At 42.7% G+C, this 18056-nt stretch overlaps 2 protein-coding genes across 3 annotated transcripts; both read right to left on the reverse strand.

Annotated features, from left to right (window-relative positions):
• Positions 1-3232: 3232 nt before the first annotated feature.
• Positions 3233-9936, reverse strand: LOC311116178 (lysophosphatidic acid receptor 6-like). Its single transcript, XM_084191300.1, has 5 exons — positions 9661-9936; positions 7276-7401; positions 6904-7059; positions 6041-6239; positions 3233-4716 (listed from the first exon to the last, which is right to left on the reverse strand). Exons 2-5 carry the CDS (start codon positions 7379-7381, stop codon positions 4224-4226), a joined length of 954 nt encoding a protein of 317 aa, XP_084047426.1. The 5' UTR covers positions 7382-7401; positions 9661-9936; the 3' UTR covers positions 3233-4223.
• Positions 9937-11704: 1768 nt separating this feature from the next.
• LOC311116182 (transmembrane 4 L6 family member 4-like) lies at positions 11705-14928 on the reverse strand. Of its 2 annotated transcripts, none has more exons than XM_084191303.1 (5): positions 14592-14928; positions 13844-13909; positions 12923-13074; positions 12188-12374; positions 11705-12063 (listed from the first exon to the last, which is right to left on the reverse strand). In XM_084191303.1, exons 1-5 carry the CDS (start codon positions 14784-14786, stop codon positions 12055-12057), a joined length of 609 nt encoding a protein of 202 aa, XP_084047429.1. In that variant the 5' UTR covers positions 14787-14928; the 3' UTR covers positions 11705-12054. The 2 variants fall into 2 exon arrangements, with proteins under 2 accessions (XP_084047429.1, XP_084047430.1); XM_084191304.1 differs by having other exon boundaries at positions 11705-12066.
• Between the last annotated feature and the right edge of the window lie 3128 nt (positions 14929-18056).

Genomic DNA, 18056 nt, shown 5'->3' on the forward strand with positions numbered 1-18056 from the left:
AAACACAAAAGAGATCTCCCCACAACCAAAAAAGAAAGTTAGACAGGGTGGAAAAAGTCACACAACAATAGCAGCTAAAGAGATCTCCCCACAACCTTCATTTTTCAAACTCGCAAATCCTCAAACTATTATCTTTGTCCCTCCTCCCTGTCATGCCCCTCTTTCCTTTCCTTCTTCCCTCCTTTCCTCCTTCCCTCCTTCCCTCCTTCCCTCCTTTCCTCCTATCCTCCTTTCCTCCTTCCCTCCTCTCTCCAGTATATTATTGTCCTCTTTTTGTCTGGTGGACGGACACACTCCAGTGGAGCATGTCGTCTCTCTAGCTGTTTCTGTTATACCCTATAGTCCAGCTGTAATGACCCACAGTTAGCAGAATAATGGTCCAGGGGCTAAAGCCTTTATGGCTTCTATCTTATGACCATAAAATCCAAATGAGTTTTTTTCTCTCTCTCTCTAGCTCACTCCTGCACCTGATCAATGTGCAGGGCTTTGGGGGGAAGGGTTTTATGCCTTAGTTTGTTTGATAGGCTATAGTCTCCTGATTTCGATTGATAGATTGACAATGATTTGGTTCAGAAATTAGTATGTCAACTTAATAAAGCATTCGTTTCTTGGCCTAGACGTCTCAAATAGAGTACTTGTGGTAGTCTGTCCTAGTTTCAATGTTAGGGGTATCCCCCTGTGTTTGTTGTTTGCACTTTGCATAGTGTGTTGGTGACTTCTTTACCCTTTCTCAGCAGTGGAGAGATGGGGCGGGAGCAACACAGTTAAATAGAGGTCAGATACTCCCCACAGACATATTGAGATGCTTAATACACACACACACACACACACACACATACGCACACACACACACGCACGCACGCTCACGCACACACACTTCTCTATTTGATGCACAGCTCCCCTATAGAGACAACTACACACACACACACGCCACTTGTCTGTCCTCTTTTCACACAAGACAGTTTGGCACGTTTTCACACACTGCACTCTGTTTTAGCCCAATGTGGTGACCTCAATAGCACTGTCATGCAACTGACAAGCTACTGTAACTGACTGCCCTGGAAATGGAAGAGTGTGATTGTGTGTTTGTGTGAGTGTGTGTTTGTGTTTATGTTTGTGTGTGTGTGTGTGTGTGTGTGTGTGTGAATGATTAAGAGATACAACTCTCTGAGAGAAGTTGAAGATTTAGAGATTTAGATTTGTAGACAAGACTCAGGGGAAAAGTCCAAAAGATGCAATGAAGTGTTTTCTCACACAAAATGATTAAGATGATCAGCTACAATGGTGCAGTCTACTTAGCTCTGGTCCCATATCAGTTTGTGCTTTAGCTAGGTCCTCTGATGTTGGTATTGTCAAAGGAGTTGGCTATAAAAGCGTACAGATCTGAGACCAGGCTACACTGCTTGAAACAATCACAAAATAATCAACCACTCATAGCGGTCAAAGATAGGAACATTTGGTCACAGTGCAGAGTGATTCATGACATGCGACTGATATGTATGCAATTTTAATTTGCACAACGTGTAATTATTTTGCAGGGTTTCATTTCACAAAGGCGGTTGACTATGTGGTTGTAACTTAGTGAAGAAGAAACTACCACTGTTCTGTATTCTCACACCCACACGCTGTCACCCAGGCCTGTTTATTAAACGCTGACAACCTCATACTGTAACTATGCACATACACACGCACTCACACACGCGTGGACACACAAAGTATCTTAAACTCAGTGAAATGGCGTTGCCACAAACAGATATTGAGACGAGCGAGATGCAAGACTTCAACTCTCACACAGTCACACACAGTATATGTGCATGGGTTCGCGTCAAGCTGTTATAGCACGGTAGCCAGGGCACCAAAACAGCGGAACACTCTTAGTTGTTGCGTAAATTAACCCACTAATATGTTTACTTTCTGCATCTACGCCATATCACTGAGTCTACCTTTAAGTTATTATTGATTTGTTTGAGGTATTCATTTTGATAATATTAATTATATAATAATGTACACAATGATGACTGTACAAAATGTGTATCTGTCTATTTACCACTGAGGGCAGGAACCCACAGGAAGTGGTGCTGCTCGGAGGCAACAGTGGCACAAGAGAGAGGGAGTCGTGGGTTGGTGGTATTTTTTTGTTTTTTTTTGGGGGGGGGGAGTGTTAAAAACACTTCTTTATGCTGCAGTATAATTATCCTATTTAGATTTTGAAGCCCCAGATAGTGTAGACCTGCTGCTGCAGGGTTGTTGTGATTGTGTATGGTCAGCATTTATATATTTTAGGCAAAGAATGTGAAAAATAACCAGGAACAGAAACATTTGAAGCTTGATGAAGATGTACTTTATCTACACAAAAAAAAAACTGTTAGAAAACACTTTTGATACACGTTTTAAATAGCCACTTACAAACAAGCTTACTCAGTGTAAAATGTATAATTCAAGAGAATGGCAATTTAATGTGCATTGCATTCATGGTGTTTGTTTTTGACACCGTTGATGTCGTCATGTTTGTCGCTGAATTATGAATGTTTAGCATTAACACCATCTTAAGTTAACACACATTATCATCTTGTACATCCTGTCCCTTTGAGTTGCCTCTTCAATTCCACATATATGGTTTCTGTATCTATGTGTGAAATCTGTAAACAGACAGTAGGCCTACTTATGTGGTAAATTACCACAGGGTTCAGGCAATCAGATGTAGTTTGTTTAAACGTCATCTCTCTCTACCATGAAATGTATCACTGTCTTACAGGTGCTGGTTCTCAGCATCTGTGAAAGCTCTCACCGACGCTGCTCTGTCTGCCGACAAGGGGGATTTATCCAAGTAGAAACTTCAAAGTTCTAGAACAGCACCTTGTTTTAAAAACATAGATAACATTTCTGTATAACTCCAATGCTAAAAGACCCATAGTCCTAGTACCGGGGTGTGGGTAAAATCACTGAGGAAGCCAAGCCAGGGGAAAAAAGCCATATTACAACCTATGTTGTGATAATTACATTGTTTGCTCTATAATCTGTTAGTTCATATGCCTTGTGACCGTGATATATAGGTCTAAGGACGGGACAATAAGACACAGTGGCTGAATAAAATCAACCACACCTTTGTTTTATCACAAAACATGAGAGCAACATCTGCCCGGTGATTACCTCTCACTTTTAGTTATTTGAAAAGGAAATAATCTGTCACGATCGAGGTAAGGAGTAGACCAAGGCGCAGCGTGATGAACAAACATACTTTAATTAGTTAAAGTTTAAACTCAATACAAAACAAGAAACGACTCGTGACGTCCAACGGTATCAATGACCGAACACGGAACAAAAACCCACAACCACAAAGGGAAAACATACAGTTTAAATATGGCTCCCAATCAGAGACAACCAGCCAACAGCTGACACTCGTTGCCTCTGATTGGGAGTCACTCAGGCAAAACATAGAAATCAACACAACAGAATACCAACATAGAAATACACACATAGAATGAACACACCCTGGCTCAACATAATGAGTCCCAGAGCCAGGGTGTGACATAATCTCCCAAATATCACTATTTCTAAAACAAGCCATAGAAAGTTGGTTGCAATTTCAATTGAATCCTCCAGAAACGACAGAACAAATAATGCAACAAATATTGTGGTTAAACTCAAATATACTAATTCATTAAAAAAACTTTTTTTTGGGACAAAAAAAAAAGAAGGTATAATCTTCGTAAATGATATCATCAGTAGGACTGGTGGAGTTATGTCGCACATGCAGCTAACAAAAACATATGGAAACGTCTGCTCTACCCAAAACACATACAGAGACAGAGGGGCGCTGTTTCGCTTCGCTCGGAGATACTGTAAATTCCGGCTCTTGCGAATTGAAGGAACATTTTGACACACACAGACACGAAAGATCAATTCTTTTATATATATATTTTTTTTTTTGGGGGTCAATGTTTTGTGGAATCCTGCCTTCCTTTGGCATCCATGAATACATGCCACTGCATAGTCCGAAACTTCAGTATGAGAACCAACTGATTGCACATGGATGATCCAATAACTTAACACAATGGGTGCTAGCTTAGCTTAGAACTACACTTTATAAATTCAATATCGCCACCATTCTATATCTTGGCAGTATATAGAACGTCCTTTAATACGATTTTACCAAAACAAGTGGCGGCCAGCGGGGTGACGGATTTGTTGTTTTTCCAATCCCAGACTGTAGCTTTAAAACTTTAAGTGTTGACGGGTGCTCTGGAGTTGTTCCCCTCAGAGTTCTGACTGTTGAGTGGGAACATCCTCGTCATGGCGTCCATATCCACCTTCCTCCTGAACGTCTCTGTGGTGAAGTAGTAGGCAAGTGGGTCCAAAATGGCGTTCAGACAGGCCACCATTAGGCTATAGTGGTATACCGACAGTAGGGAGCACGGTACCGCTTCCCTATGGACATAGAGGAGTGCCAGAGTCCCATGGTAGGGCAGGAAGCAGGCCAGAAATATCACCAGGCTGGTGGCGATCATCCTCTGGATCTTCCCAGAGTTGATAAGGTCTGTCTGCGCTACAGCGCTTCTTGTGATGGCATGTATCAACGCCCAGGAACAGACCAACATCACCACCAAGGGGATGCCGAAGCCGACGGTTAGTGTCGAGGCGACCGCCGTGGTCTGTGTGGCGTAGACCGGAAAGCTCCCGAAACAGCGGTCCACCTGGATCTCCTTGGATGCCTTGCTACGTTTCAGCCGAAAGACAGACAGAGAGAAAGGGAGAGAGAGGGGATGAGGGAGAGAGAGAGAGGGGGGAAAAGAGAAAGAGAGAGAAAGGGAGAGAAAAAGGGGGCGAGAGAGAGAGGGAGGAAGAGAGAGAGAGGTGGGGAGAGAAAGAGAGAGAAAGGGAGAGAGAGGGATTATAAAAGGATATATAAATGATACAGGGTTGGGTCTGATGTGATGTTATAGACCACTTTCTGTGTTTGCAAACATTGCTGCATGATGGCGATGTGCGCAAGTTGGTGGCAGAACAAGGGGGAGTTCTTATAGAACGCCAGCAAAAAAAGCCTCTATTTACATGTTGCTAATGGGTGCATTTCACACTGCTTTTGGATTATAATTGGATTTTAATGCTCGTATGAATGTCCTGCTTAATATAATGTTTGTGTCATCATCGCAAAGCAACTGCATTATACTTAAAAAACACTTCAACTTCAACCAGTAAAATGGCTCTTTAGCTAGCTTTTGCTACAGCTTATATCAATGAGCGTTAGCATTCTAGCTAACAACTGCTGCATCCAAAATAGTTATTTTGCAAAGATCAGAACCAAATATAATCTTAGCGACTGCTCAAGCAAGAATACAAATATCATCGTAAGCGCATGAGAACTCCAAAAAGTGATTTTGTTTAGAAGTAATAAAAAAGTTAATCTAGGCTGTGTTGAATGGATGGCGATGGCTTTCTTACTGCTGCCAAGAGTTGCGCGCATCTGTGTGTGACGTAAATGTGTCATGTACTGGAAAAGGGTCTATAGGGCAATGGGTTTTTGTGACCTGACCAGGAGAATACCTGGGTCCTAGTTGCCTGACCAGGATAATATCTGGGTCCTAGTTGACCTGACCAAGAGAATACCTGGGTCCTCCCTGACATGACCAGGAGAATATCTGGGTCCTAGTTGACCTGACCAGGAGAATATCTGGGTCCTAGTTAACCTGACCAGGAGAATATCTGGGTCGTAGTTGACCTGACCAGGAGAATATCTGGGTCTTGGTTGACCTGACCAGCATAATATTTTGGTCCTAGTTTACCTGACCAGGAGAATAACTGAGTCCTAGTTGACCTGACCAGGAGAATATCTGAGTCCTAGTTGACCTGACCAGGAGAATATCTGGGTCCTAGTTGACCTGACCAGGAGAATATCTGAGTCCTAGTTGACCTGACCAGGAGAATATCTGGGTCCTAGTTGACCTGACCAGGAGAATATCTGGGTCGTAGTTGACCTGACCAGGAGAATATCTGGGTCCTAGTTGACCTGACCAGGAGAATATCTGGGTCGTAGTTGTACCTGCGTTTGGAGATGTAGATGGGGAGGCTGGCTCCGATGGTAAGCCCCCACACACCGAGGCAGACCAGCGGGGCTTTCTTTCGGCCCTCCCGAACCCGGCAAGACATGGGGAAACACACAGCTACACAACGGTCGAAACACATGCAGGTGAGGAGAAAGATGCTGCCATACATGTTGACCAGCAGAACCAGGCCCACCCCTGGAATAAATGCATTAATGAATCTATGAATCAATGAATGAATGCATGAATGGAGGAAAATAAAACCTTTACTGCCCCAATGGGAATTAGTTTTACACGTCATAAGAAAAGCAATTAATATTATCTATATAAAAAAACATCACACGGACAGACAAAACAGAGAGTGCAACATTTAACATTCAACTACAAAAATCCTAGGTTGTAGATTCCTAGAAAAATACCAAAAGCCTAGTCAATATTCAAATATTTACAATAGCCTGAGTGCCAGTCTGTTTGTGCTATTATTCCAAATCATTGTGACTCATTGTCGTGCTTAACATGTTTGGCTTGACAATGACATCAATGAGTTGACATGATAGCACAAACAGATATTGTGACTAAGCTAACATAACAGCATAGAGTCAACCTTTATCTTCACACAGGACCTGAGGTAACCCGGACAAGCCTTTACCTTCAAACAGGACCTGATGTAACCTGGACAAACATATACCTTCACAAAGGACCTCGGGTAACCTGAACAAGCTTTTACCTTCACACAGGACCTGAGGTAACTGAGGTAACTCAGACAAGCCTTTACCTTCACACAGGACCTGAGGTAACTGAGGTAACTCAGACAAGCCTTAACCTTCACACAGGACCTGAGGTAACTCAGACAAACCTTTACCTTCACAGAGGACCTGAGATAACCCATGCATCCCCAGATGGTAGTAGATCCTCAGGGGCAGAGTCAGGACCAGGAGGAGGTCTGCGATGGCTAGGTTGATCATGTAGACAGTGGTGTGAGACCACGACTTGGTGTAGCAGAAGAACACCACCAGTGCTGTGAGAATAATCATGAGAAAAAATCAAATGGATATATTGTAACATAATGAAGGCGCAGCATTGTATTGGCGTGCCTGTCTGGCTACTAAAGACATGCCATTCAGACATAAAACAAAGCTTCAGTTGCAATTTAAGTGAGTTATGGCCTGCTCCAAACGCCTTTTCATTGATATAGGCAAGAAGATGATAATTTAGGCACATTCTGTCCCTATACCTGTGAGGTTGAGGATGAGGCCAACCATGAAGACCATGGAGTAGACCCCGACAAAGATCCAGTTACTCTGGGGCTCTGTGCAGTTATGAGTGGTGTTGATGGTCATGGCTACTTTTTTTGTTGTTTCTGAGGAGAGAGAGGGAAAGAGAGAGAGACAGAGAGAGACAGAGAGAGAGACAGAGAGAGACAGAGAGAGAGAGAGAGAGAGACAGAGAGAGACAGAGAGAGAGAGAGAGAGAGAGAGAGAGAGAGACAGAGAGAGACAGAGAGAGAGAGAGAGAGAGAGACAGAGAGAGACAGAGAGAGAGAGAGAGAGAGAGAGAGCAAGAGAGAGAGAGAGAGAGAGAGAGAGAGAGAGAGAGAGAGAGAGAGAGAGAGAGAGAGAGAGAGAGAGAGAGAGAGGGCGGGCGGGCGGGAAAGAGACTGATTAGCAGGCTATAGAAATGATCCAGGATTGTGTCTGTTATGATGTTATAGGACCAAGAGTATTTTCTGACCATGTTTCCTGAGCAGGAACAACTCTGGACCCTATAGTTGTACCCTACTTTAGGGCATCCTCTCCTTCTAATATGGGACTAATCCAGAACTGGGACACCAGGTGAGTGCAATTAACTACCAGGTAGAAACACAAAACAGAAGTGTTTGGGCCCTCCAGGACCGCAAATGAACAGAAGAATCCCAAAATCCCATCCTGTCCTCTGCAGATGCCAACCAAGGCGATTGCACAGAGATGGGAGATAGGGTGAAAGAGAGAGAGGTGTCAAAACCAAGACATCCAATGAGGTGGGCTTCCTGAAGTACAACGCCACTGAGCGAAACAAGTGTGAAAGCCTTGCTGTCTGTCTGATTCTTTCTCCATTCCCCTCTTTCCTCTCTCTCTTTCTTTGTCCTTTCTCAATTTCTCTCTTTCTTCATGTCTCTGTCTCACACTTGCAAAACACCTTTTCCTGTCCTGATCTGTATTGTACCGGTCCTCTGTAGTTATTGTGAAATAGGCACCATTTCCCTAACCGTCTGTCTGCGTATTTTTTGCCTGTCTCAATTGTATCCCCTGGTCGACACTACACAAAGACTGCAAATGGCACCCTATTTAGTTTGGGCTTTGGTCAAAAGTAGTGCACTATAAGGGAATTGCCATTTGGGAGGCTGGGATGCAGAACTATTTTCACTGTTGTCGTCTTATGCATGCAAAGAGGGTAAAACTGCTGATGAAATAAGGAAGCTGAACAGCCAGTCGGTGAGGGAGGAAGTTCTTTTTAACGCTTCAAAGATTTGTGTCTGACAGACTGATAGACCCTGCTCGTGTACCAGAACCTCTATCATATTTCAGTTTCAGATATTAATTTTGCCTTCACCAAAGAGGAACAAGAAGTCGTTTTGTCCACTTTTATTCTGACTTCTGTGAAAGCTAAATAAATGCCTTCATTGATCAAATCAAATCAAATCAAATTGTATTTGCCAAATGCGCCGAATAAAACAGGTGTAGACATTACCGTGAAATGCTTACTTACAGCCCTTAACCAACAATGCATTTATTTCTTAATAAAAAAGTAAAATAAAACAACAACAACAAAAAAGTGTTGAGAAAAAAAGAGCAGAAGTAAAATAAAATAACAGTAGGGAGGCTATATATACAGGGGGTACCGGTGCAGAGTCAATGTGCGGGGGCACCGGCTAGTTGAGGTAGTTGAGGTAATATGTACATGTGGGTAGAGTTAAAGTGACTATGTATAAATAATTAACAGAGTAGCAGCAGCGTAAAAAGATGGGGTGGGGGTGCAAATAGTCCGGGTAGCCATGATTAGCTGTTCAGGAGTCTTATGGCTTGGGGGTAGAAGCTGTTGAGAAGCCTTTTGGACCTAGAGAAGCCTTTTGGACCTTTTGGATGTCTCTATGGAAGGCGTGAAACTACATTTCCCCAGTAAAAGCAAAAACAGACACATGGCTGCTAGCATTGCAGAACATTTGAGAAATGAATATATAACGTTATGCGTATATCTTTTGAAAATATATTTTATTTCTTTGTGCATGTAATTATTTTGTAATGTATATAGCACATTTGCATTCACTATTCAGTCACCTCAATTGCAATGGTATCTGTAACTGTATTTTCTACGAGAGAGAGAGAGTAAAACAAAAAAACTCTGCATGAAGCCTTCTCACTCCCTCCATTTTCTCCTTCTCTCAATAACAGTAGTCGAGGCACAATTACACACACAGGTGACCAAGTTATCCTGTTACCCCGTCTGTTATTGGTGTAGTCAGGAAGCATCATTGATGTTTGGAAGGATACAGTCACAGTACCAGTGTGAAGTGGATGTGATGTTGATATGAACACACGCAGACTAGATTAATACACTGTGGGATATTCTGAGGAACACTCACCTGTTTGATGCTTGTGAGTGGGTATTTTGATTGCGATTGTCTTGAGTTCCAAATACAGTTCCTTTGTCAGGAAATGAAAGCATGAGGGATGATGAGGCCCCTCTCTCTCTCTCTCTCTCTCCCTCTCTCTCTCTCTCTCTCTCTCTCTCTCTCTCTCTCTCTCTCTCTCTCTCTCTCTCCCTCTCTCTCTTCTTGTTTTCTCTATCCGTCTCTCTCTCTTTCGCTTCTCTCACTCTATCCATATCTGTGTTACTGAATGTATGTCTCTCTGTATGTGACATGACTGACACTGTTTATTTTCTGCATTTATAGGGGGAAGCTCTCGATATATTCACACAAACCACACACAAACACTCACACACTCTGTTACAGTCCATATAAAGGGCCTGCACTGACACTCTGCCAGAAAAAGCCACTGACTTTTACGTGACTGGAAAGAGAAGGAGAGGGCATTTAAATTCACATGACAAGGCTACTGTTAATCATGACATTGCTATAATTTGGTTAAGAAAAACAATGTTTTTAAATCTATGAAATATTTTTGTGTACATCCGATTTGAACATTATCCGTATTAAAATACTTTTAATTTGAACGTTTTATTACATATATTATTTAGGCTAACATTTCGAAAACCTTCGACCAAACCAGAAAAAATATTTTCTACAGTTATTACAATGTAACAAATAACAGTTACAATGTACTTTACTCCCACTAAGAGTTGTATACCTTACCCTAACGAATCTAGGTACGGACCTCGTGGCGCAACGGTAGCGCGTCTGACTCCAGATCAGAAGGTTGCGTGTTCAAATCACGTCGGGGTCAAATTATTTTACTCAGATTATCTTTCCCTTGTAAACTGTATGGAATACCATCGATTCATTTTTGCTGTGATTACGTTATGAATGGTGATACGAATGGTGATAAAACATATATCAATTATATTGAATAAACTCCAACTGTGAGCATATCATCTATTTACAATTTAGCCTATACTATTTCGATGAAAAAAAGTATAACAACCAAATCAACGTTTATTCATCACTTATACAGGATACAGCAAGCAGGTGTAAATGGTACTGTGAAATGCTTAGGAGGAGCTAGCAAAGCTGGCACCTTCTCCATCAGCGCGATCTTGTATATCAGGGTGTATCAAAAACAAGTGGTCCACAACAATGTGTTTTTTAAGGCTGTAATATGTATTGTCAATTAGTGTAATATTGTGGAGTGACATTTCATAAACATTTCGAACTTTAACTCTTATTCTACTAGAACAAAGTCCCTCTCTCTATGGACCTTGAGTTTGTCCACTAGACCAACTGTCAAAAAGGGAGATGTATTGATCTATTGTCATGTACTGGGTTGGGGGTTTCTCCATGGGTTGTTTACAGTATATAGGCTTAGACATACTAGAACAGACAAAGTCCCTGCTCTGTGGATCTTGGATGGCACACAGTGTCATAAATAGTTTAGTTTTTTAGGATCCCAATTAGCTGTTGTAAATGCAGTAGCTACTCTTCCTGCATGGGGTCCAAAAGATATATATATATGTGTATCTATCTCTCTGGGTAGCCTACACACAACTTGGCGACAATGGAAACTGCTGGAGTTGTTTCATGTATAGAACACGGATAAATGGCAGGTATGCGGTATCTGTGTATTAATCAGAACACTGGGGTCATTCACCATAGCTACTGTTAAGAAGTAATCTAGTGTTATGGCTGGGGGATTCGGTGTGTGCTTCATCTGCTTGTCTGTGAGTGTGTGTGCGTGTGTGCATGAGTACACGAGTGTTAGGAGTAGGCTTGTGTGTATGAGTGTGTGTTTCCATGAGTGTGTGTGTGTGTGTGTGTGTGTGTGTGTGTGTGTGTGTGTGTGTGTGTGTGTGTGTGTGTGTGTGTGTGTGTGTGTGTGTGTGCTTGTCAAGTGTATACACTCCAACTGTGAACATATTGTTTACTTACAATTTAGCCTTCAAATATTTTCATGAGAAAAGAATAACTAGGACATGTCAAAAACAAAATAAAGAAGAAGAAGAAACTAAAACATTTTTCAGTCTTTATTACAAAATAAAACAAATTCAAATCTGCATAGAATTAAATTAAAACATGAGAAACATACAATTGACAGAACAAGCAAATGTCATACCTATACAAACTTGACTATAGGCTACATATTACAATCACTGATGTGTTTTAATAGCCTACACTAAGCAGTCTAGGTATATTATAAATAGGCCCCAGAGCAAAGATAAAGTGAATATAACCACTCTTCAATAACCATTAATTCCTCTTGATGAAGGATAGTATAAGGGTGGGGTTGCTGCGGTCAGCTCTTTACGGTCCTCAAGTGGTCGTGGTTGAAAAATGGTCACAGTCGATGGTCATCATGGATCATCACATTTCCTACTGGCAGGAGATAAAGGTCAAAGGTTAGGTGAATACTTTCTTTCTTACTCCCTCCCCCTCCCCCTCCCCCTTCTCTTCTCACTCTCCCCCTCCCCCTCCCCTCCCCTTCCCCGTCTCTCACCTCCTTTCCGCCACAGGTACCACAGAGGCATCCGAACAGTCCGTTGACCATCTGTATTCCACACAGCACCAGCTCCAGGCTAGCAGCCACCAGTAGAGTGGAAAACAGGCCGATGTTAAACTGCACAACATCCTCTGGCTCTTTACAAGTATTCCAGAGTTCACTATCGCCCAGGTAATTGCCGCTGCTGCAACGATGAACAATCAAGCAATCATTCAATCAATCAAGCAAGCAATCAATTGTATTGATATTTTTACATCGGCAGGCATCATAAAGTTATTTACAGTAGCCAGGCATAGTATCCAAAGAGATATAAATAATACATTTTTGTCATTTAGCAGACGCTCTTATCCAGAGCGACTTACAGTTAGTGAATACATATATATATTTTTATACTAGCCCCCCGTGGGAAACGAACCCACAACCCTGGCGTTGCAAACGCCATGCTCTATCAACTGAGCTACATCCCTGCCGGCCATTCCCTCCCCTACCCTGGACGACGCTGGGCCAATTGTGCGCCGCCCATGAGTCTCCCGGTCACGGCCGGCTGCGACAGAGCCTGGATTCGAACCATGATCTCTAGTGGCACAGTTAGCACTGCGATGCGGCGCCTTAGACCACTGCGCCACTCAGGAGACATAATAATAATTTGTGTTATCATTAAAAAGCAGTATTTGACCTCAATGGGACTACCTGGTTAAATAAAGCTGGGGAAAAAGTTATAAAAATACGTACTTGTTCATGAAGGGCCTCCCCCAATTTGGAACTGTTTCACCTGGAGCCAAGAATAAGCAGACAGGCCCGTTGGCCAGGACCAGGGCAGACGTAGCCAAACTGTACAGCGCTCCAACAACCCCAGCAGCAGCAAACCCAATGGACAGGAACATCTGAAAAGAAGAGACACAGACAGGGGTCAGAGGTCAGAGAGGTTAGGGAGGAGGTCAGGGGAAGAGAAGGGAGATTTTATTGTAGATGTTAGCTTTTTTGTGTGTATTTACCACCTGGAAAATAGGTTTTGTTCTTAATTAGGCTTCTACAAACTCGTTTTAAATATAGGATGACAAATACATCTAATCCAAGGCTGGTGTGTTTCTGACCCAAGAGTTTATGTTAGATTGGTTCCTTGAGTAATCTAAAACTTTTTACAAATGTGCTTTCATTGGGAAATTAGACTGACCCATAATGTAACATTGTGGGCCAACATCAGACAGAACCATAAACAGACAGTTTGTTATCTCCTGACATTACACACGTAGAGGGTGGTGAAGTGATTATAATATGACATTTAGCAGACACTTTTTTCCAAAGCCACTTACAGTCATGTGTGCATAAATTTTTTACATATGGGTGGTCCCGGGGCTCAAACCCACTACCTTGGCGTTACAAGCGCCATGCTCTACCAATTGAGCTACAAAGGACCGCAAGGTGTCAAGGTGTTTTTCGTTATTGCACTATTGTGATGAATTTATAATACACAAGCTGTCATTGGCCCACCCATAGGCCCAAACCACCACCCTCATGTTGTGTGGTGCAGTAGAGAGAATGAAACTGATACAGGTTTAGATATTTACTCATCCCTTTAATGGTTAAGGTTAGGATTGGGGGGAGGGTAATCTGATCCTAGATCTGTGGTTAGGGGACTGTTGTTCGACTTACCCCACAGCGGTTGGCACAGCAACCATTACTGCTGGTCAGGTGGATGTGGATGGCTGGAATAAGGCACTAAAGATATATATATATATATATATAGAGAGAGAGAGAGAGAGAGAGAGAGAGAGAGAGAGAGAGAGAGAGAGAGAGAGAGAGAGAGAGAGAGAGAGAGAGAGAGAGAGAGAGAGAGATAAAACACTTCTTCACAATTATTTTGTCTTGGAGTAGCATATTGAGACAGCATATTTCACATGTATAGATCCATTCAGCATTCAGATGAATTTACACTTAGGAAACTGTTGATCATGAAAAGGGTACATTTTATTGTATTTTTATACATCTAAAAATGACTACACAAACCTGTGATCATGGTGTGACCAATTGTCTATAGAATCAGCATGTCTAAACCAAGATTGGGGTCAATTCCATTTCAATTCAGTCAATATTGTTTTTCAATAAGGAACTTTGGAGTTGAAATTTCAGTTCATTTTCTGAATTAAAATGGAACTGACCTAAACACTGGTCTTCTAAACCAATCATGTTACATAATGTTCAAAATTAAACCAATCATGTCACGTAATGGCCAAAATTAAACCAATCATGTCACATAATGTTCAACATTAAACCAATCATGTCACATAATGGTCAAAATTAAAAGAATCATATTGTAGTATGGTCAAAATTAAACTAATAATGTTAGGTAATGGTCAAAATGAAACCAACCATGTTACAAAATGGTCAAAATTAAACTCACCATGAGTCCGCCACCGATGAACCCTCCCATATATTTAACCTCATCTGTGATCCGGTCTCCCTTCCCTTCTCTTTCTTCCTCAGCGTAATTCGTCTTCCAGCCGGGGAAGAACGCAATGATGTTACAGATGATTGAGACCCCCGCCAAGATGTAGAGCGGGATCGCGATGACTTTAGAGCACTTTCCTGTACACATGTTGCTGGTTGTACGGTTTCTTCAACGTTGAAAAGCTCAAGAATGTTGCGTAGATAATTCAAGACTCTATTTGGTTTCCTCGTAGAAAGAGATATGAGAAGAATTCAGAAGTTGAAAATAATTTATAGACTACTCCTCCTTCGCTCTCTTCTCAGCCTAGGTCTAGCATGGGTCTAGTGATGGAGGCGAAGCTACTTAAATCCTGAGGTGAAGGTTAGCTCGGTAGAGGAGGGGTTAGTTAGGCGATAAGACTGGCTCCACACCCCAGTGATTACATCACTACATCACCTTTAGTTGGCCTGAGCGTTGAGTCATAAAACAGGATTATTTTCGTCCACTTTGTATTTAACCGCTATTTATCAAGGAAGTTCCATTGAGGGCAGAAGACCTCTTTTAGGAGGGAGACCTAGAACAAGAGGTCAGCTCAATAAAGAAACACATACAGTGTGTATAGAGTTAGCTGTTCTAGAACAAAGCCGTTCTATGTATGCCAGAAGGTACCAGGTTAAGAGCATTATCTATTTGATTTAAACCTTTATTTAACTAGGCAAGTCAGTTAAGAACTAATTCTTATTTACAATGACGGCCTACCAAAAGGCAAAAGGCCTGCGGGGACGGGGGCTGGGATTAAAAATAAAAATATAGGACAAAACCACATCACGACAAGAGAGACACCACAACACTACATAAAGAGAGACACCACAACACTACATAAAGAGAGACACCACAACACTACATAAAGAGAGACACCACAACACTACATAAAGAGAGACACCACAACACTACATAAAGAGAGACCTAAGACAACAACACAACATGGCAGCAACACAACATGACAACAACACGGTAGCGACACAACATGTCAACAACACGGTAGAAACACAACATGGTAGCAGCACAAACATGGTACAAACATTATTGGGCACAGACAACAGCACAAAGGGCAAGAAGGTCGAGACGGCAATATTGGCAAGTAACTGAAAGGTCGATGCTTTGAATCCCCTATCTTAAAATTATGTAAATTTATGTTGGGTTGGTACACAAACAGGGTTGGGGTTGCTTCACAGGTTGTCTCCTCCACACAGATGTATTTGAACAGACTATATGGATATAGGTTGGTACAGTCATAAATTAATGTTCTATCTATTGCTCTGGGTAGGCTACACCCAATATGGTGGGCCAATGGAAACTGCTGGAGTTGGTGTAGAATTTCGATGTGGCACAGAGTTCCAATGTGAAAACGGTCAATAAATTGAACATTCCAAATGGAAAATCAGATATGGACTCTTGTATTGGCTGCGGCACCCACCTCGGAACCTTTCTCATTCGGAACATTCACTGCTGTTCCACTCATTTTCAATTCAATGCTGATCTATCCATTGGTAGAAATGTTCCTGTTGAAGTTGTATATGTTAGGTGGCTAATCACTTTTAGTGGTTCAATTTGTTCAAACATCTGTAAACTTGGTAATGTCACATTTTCAACCCTGTGACATGTTCTGGAATCTGAACAGTGATAATAATGCTCAGTTTAGTAATTCAATTTGATTAAAATGTTGTCCAATGGGTAACCTTTACCTGAAGATACTCCAGAGTGTACCTATAGTTTTAGGGTATGCAGTATCTGTGTTTAATCAGAATACTATGGTCCATCACCATGGCTACTGATAAGCCGGGGGAGGGTTGGGGGATTGGGTGTGTGTTTCATCTGTGTGTCTGTGAGATGTATAATGTGACGTCAGAATCTGTGTGTCCTTGACAAGTGTGGCTATGTGTGTGTGTGTGTGTGTGTGTGTGTGTGTGTGTGTGTGTGTGTATGTTTGAACTCTGGACCCTACCTCCCGCTCATCAGAGTAGGGAACCATAATTCACTGATACAACCATATCAGACAAACACACACGCAAATGACGACCATAAACCATGATGGGAAAAACTGACAAGACCCTTGACATCCTATCACAGACCAAGAACACAGTTAGGCCGTAAGGCACTTTTAAGAACATACTTTAATCCAGGGGGAAAAGTCCTGGCAGCAAAATATTGTTTTCAACCAATCATGACAAGGTGAAATTTCATTCAATACAGTTAGTTCTTCACTGTAAGATTTTACATTTGGATTATTGTAAGTATGTCATCAATACCATATAAAGTGGAATTTACAGGGCCGGTTTCCCGGACGCAGGTTAAAACTAATCCATAAAAAGCATGCTCAAGTGAGAACCTCCCATTGAAATAGCTTTTTAGTTGAGGACTAGGCTTAATCTGTGTTTGGGAAACCACCCCACAACAGTACAATCGTTCACACAGACATGCTGGCTTCTGTCTCTTGCTGTGTGTTCGTGTGCCTGATTGGGTGCATGCGTGTGTGGGACCATAGCTCATAACAAATTTTAGTTCAATTATGGGATTCCCCCCCCCCCCCCCCCCCTTTGATTCACCGTTTCCACCTGCCCATTAGACTCGGGGTGAAACCCAGAGGTCAGGCTGACCGAGACCCCCAGATGTTCCATGAACGCCTTCCAGACCCTTGATGTAAACTGGGGACCCAGGTCAGACACTATGTCCTCTGGCACACCATAGTGCTGGAAGACGTGAGTAAACAGGGCCTACGCAATCTGCAGGGCCGTGGGGAGACCGGGCAGAGGAAGGAGGCGACAGGCTTTAGAAAAGCGGTCCACAACGACCAGGATGGTGGTGTTACCCTGAGAGAGGGGAAGATCAGTAAGAAAGTCAATACACAAGTGGGACCATGGCCGTTGTGGCACTGGTAAGGGATGTAACTTACCCGCTGGGAGGTGCCTACGTGCCTTACTCTGGGCGCACACCGAGCAGGAGGAGACATACAGCCTCACGTCCTTAGCCAAGGTAGGCCACCAGTACTTTCCGGTCAGGCAGCGCACTGTACGACCGATACCTGGGTGACCAGAGGAGGGGTACGTGTGTGCCCAATAAATCAGACGGTCACGGACAAGAGACGTCACGTACTGCAGCCCAGCTGGGCACTGAGGTGGAGATGGCTCTGCATAATGCCTGCTCTATGTCCGCGTCCATCGCCCACACTACCGGCGCCACAATGCAGGAGGCTAGGAGTATAGAGGTGTTGTCTATGGGCCTCTCCTCTGTGTCGTACAGCCGTGACAGTGCATCTGCCTTCACGTTCTTCGTACCCGGGATGTAAGACAGTGTCAAATCAAACTGGGTGAAGAATAGGGCCCACCTGGCCTGGCGAGGGTTCAGCCTCCTCGCTGCCCGGATGTACTCCAGGTTACG

This window comes from Coregonus lavaretus (assembly GCF_964263955.1).
Source record: "Coregonus lavaretus genome assembly, contig: HAP1_SCAFFOLD_1864, whole genome shotgun sequence".
NCBI classification, from domain to species: Eukaryota; Metazoa; Chordata; class Actinopteri; order Salmoniformes; family Salmonidae; genus Coregonus; species Coregonus lavaretus.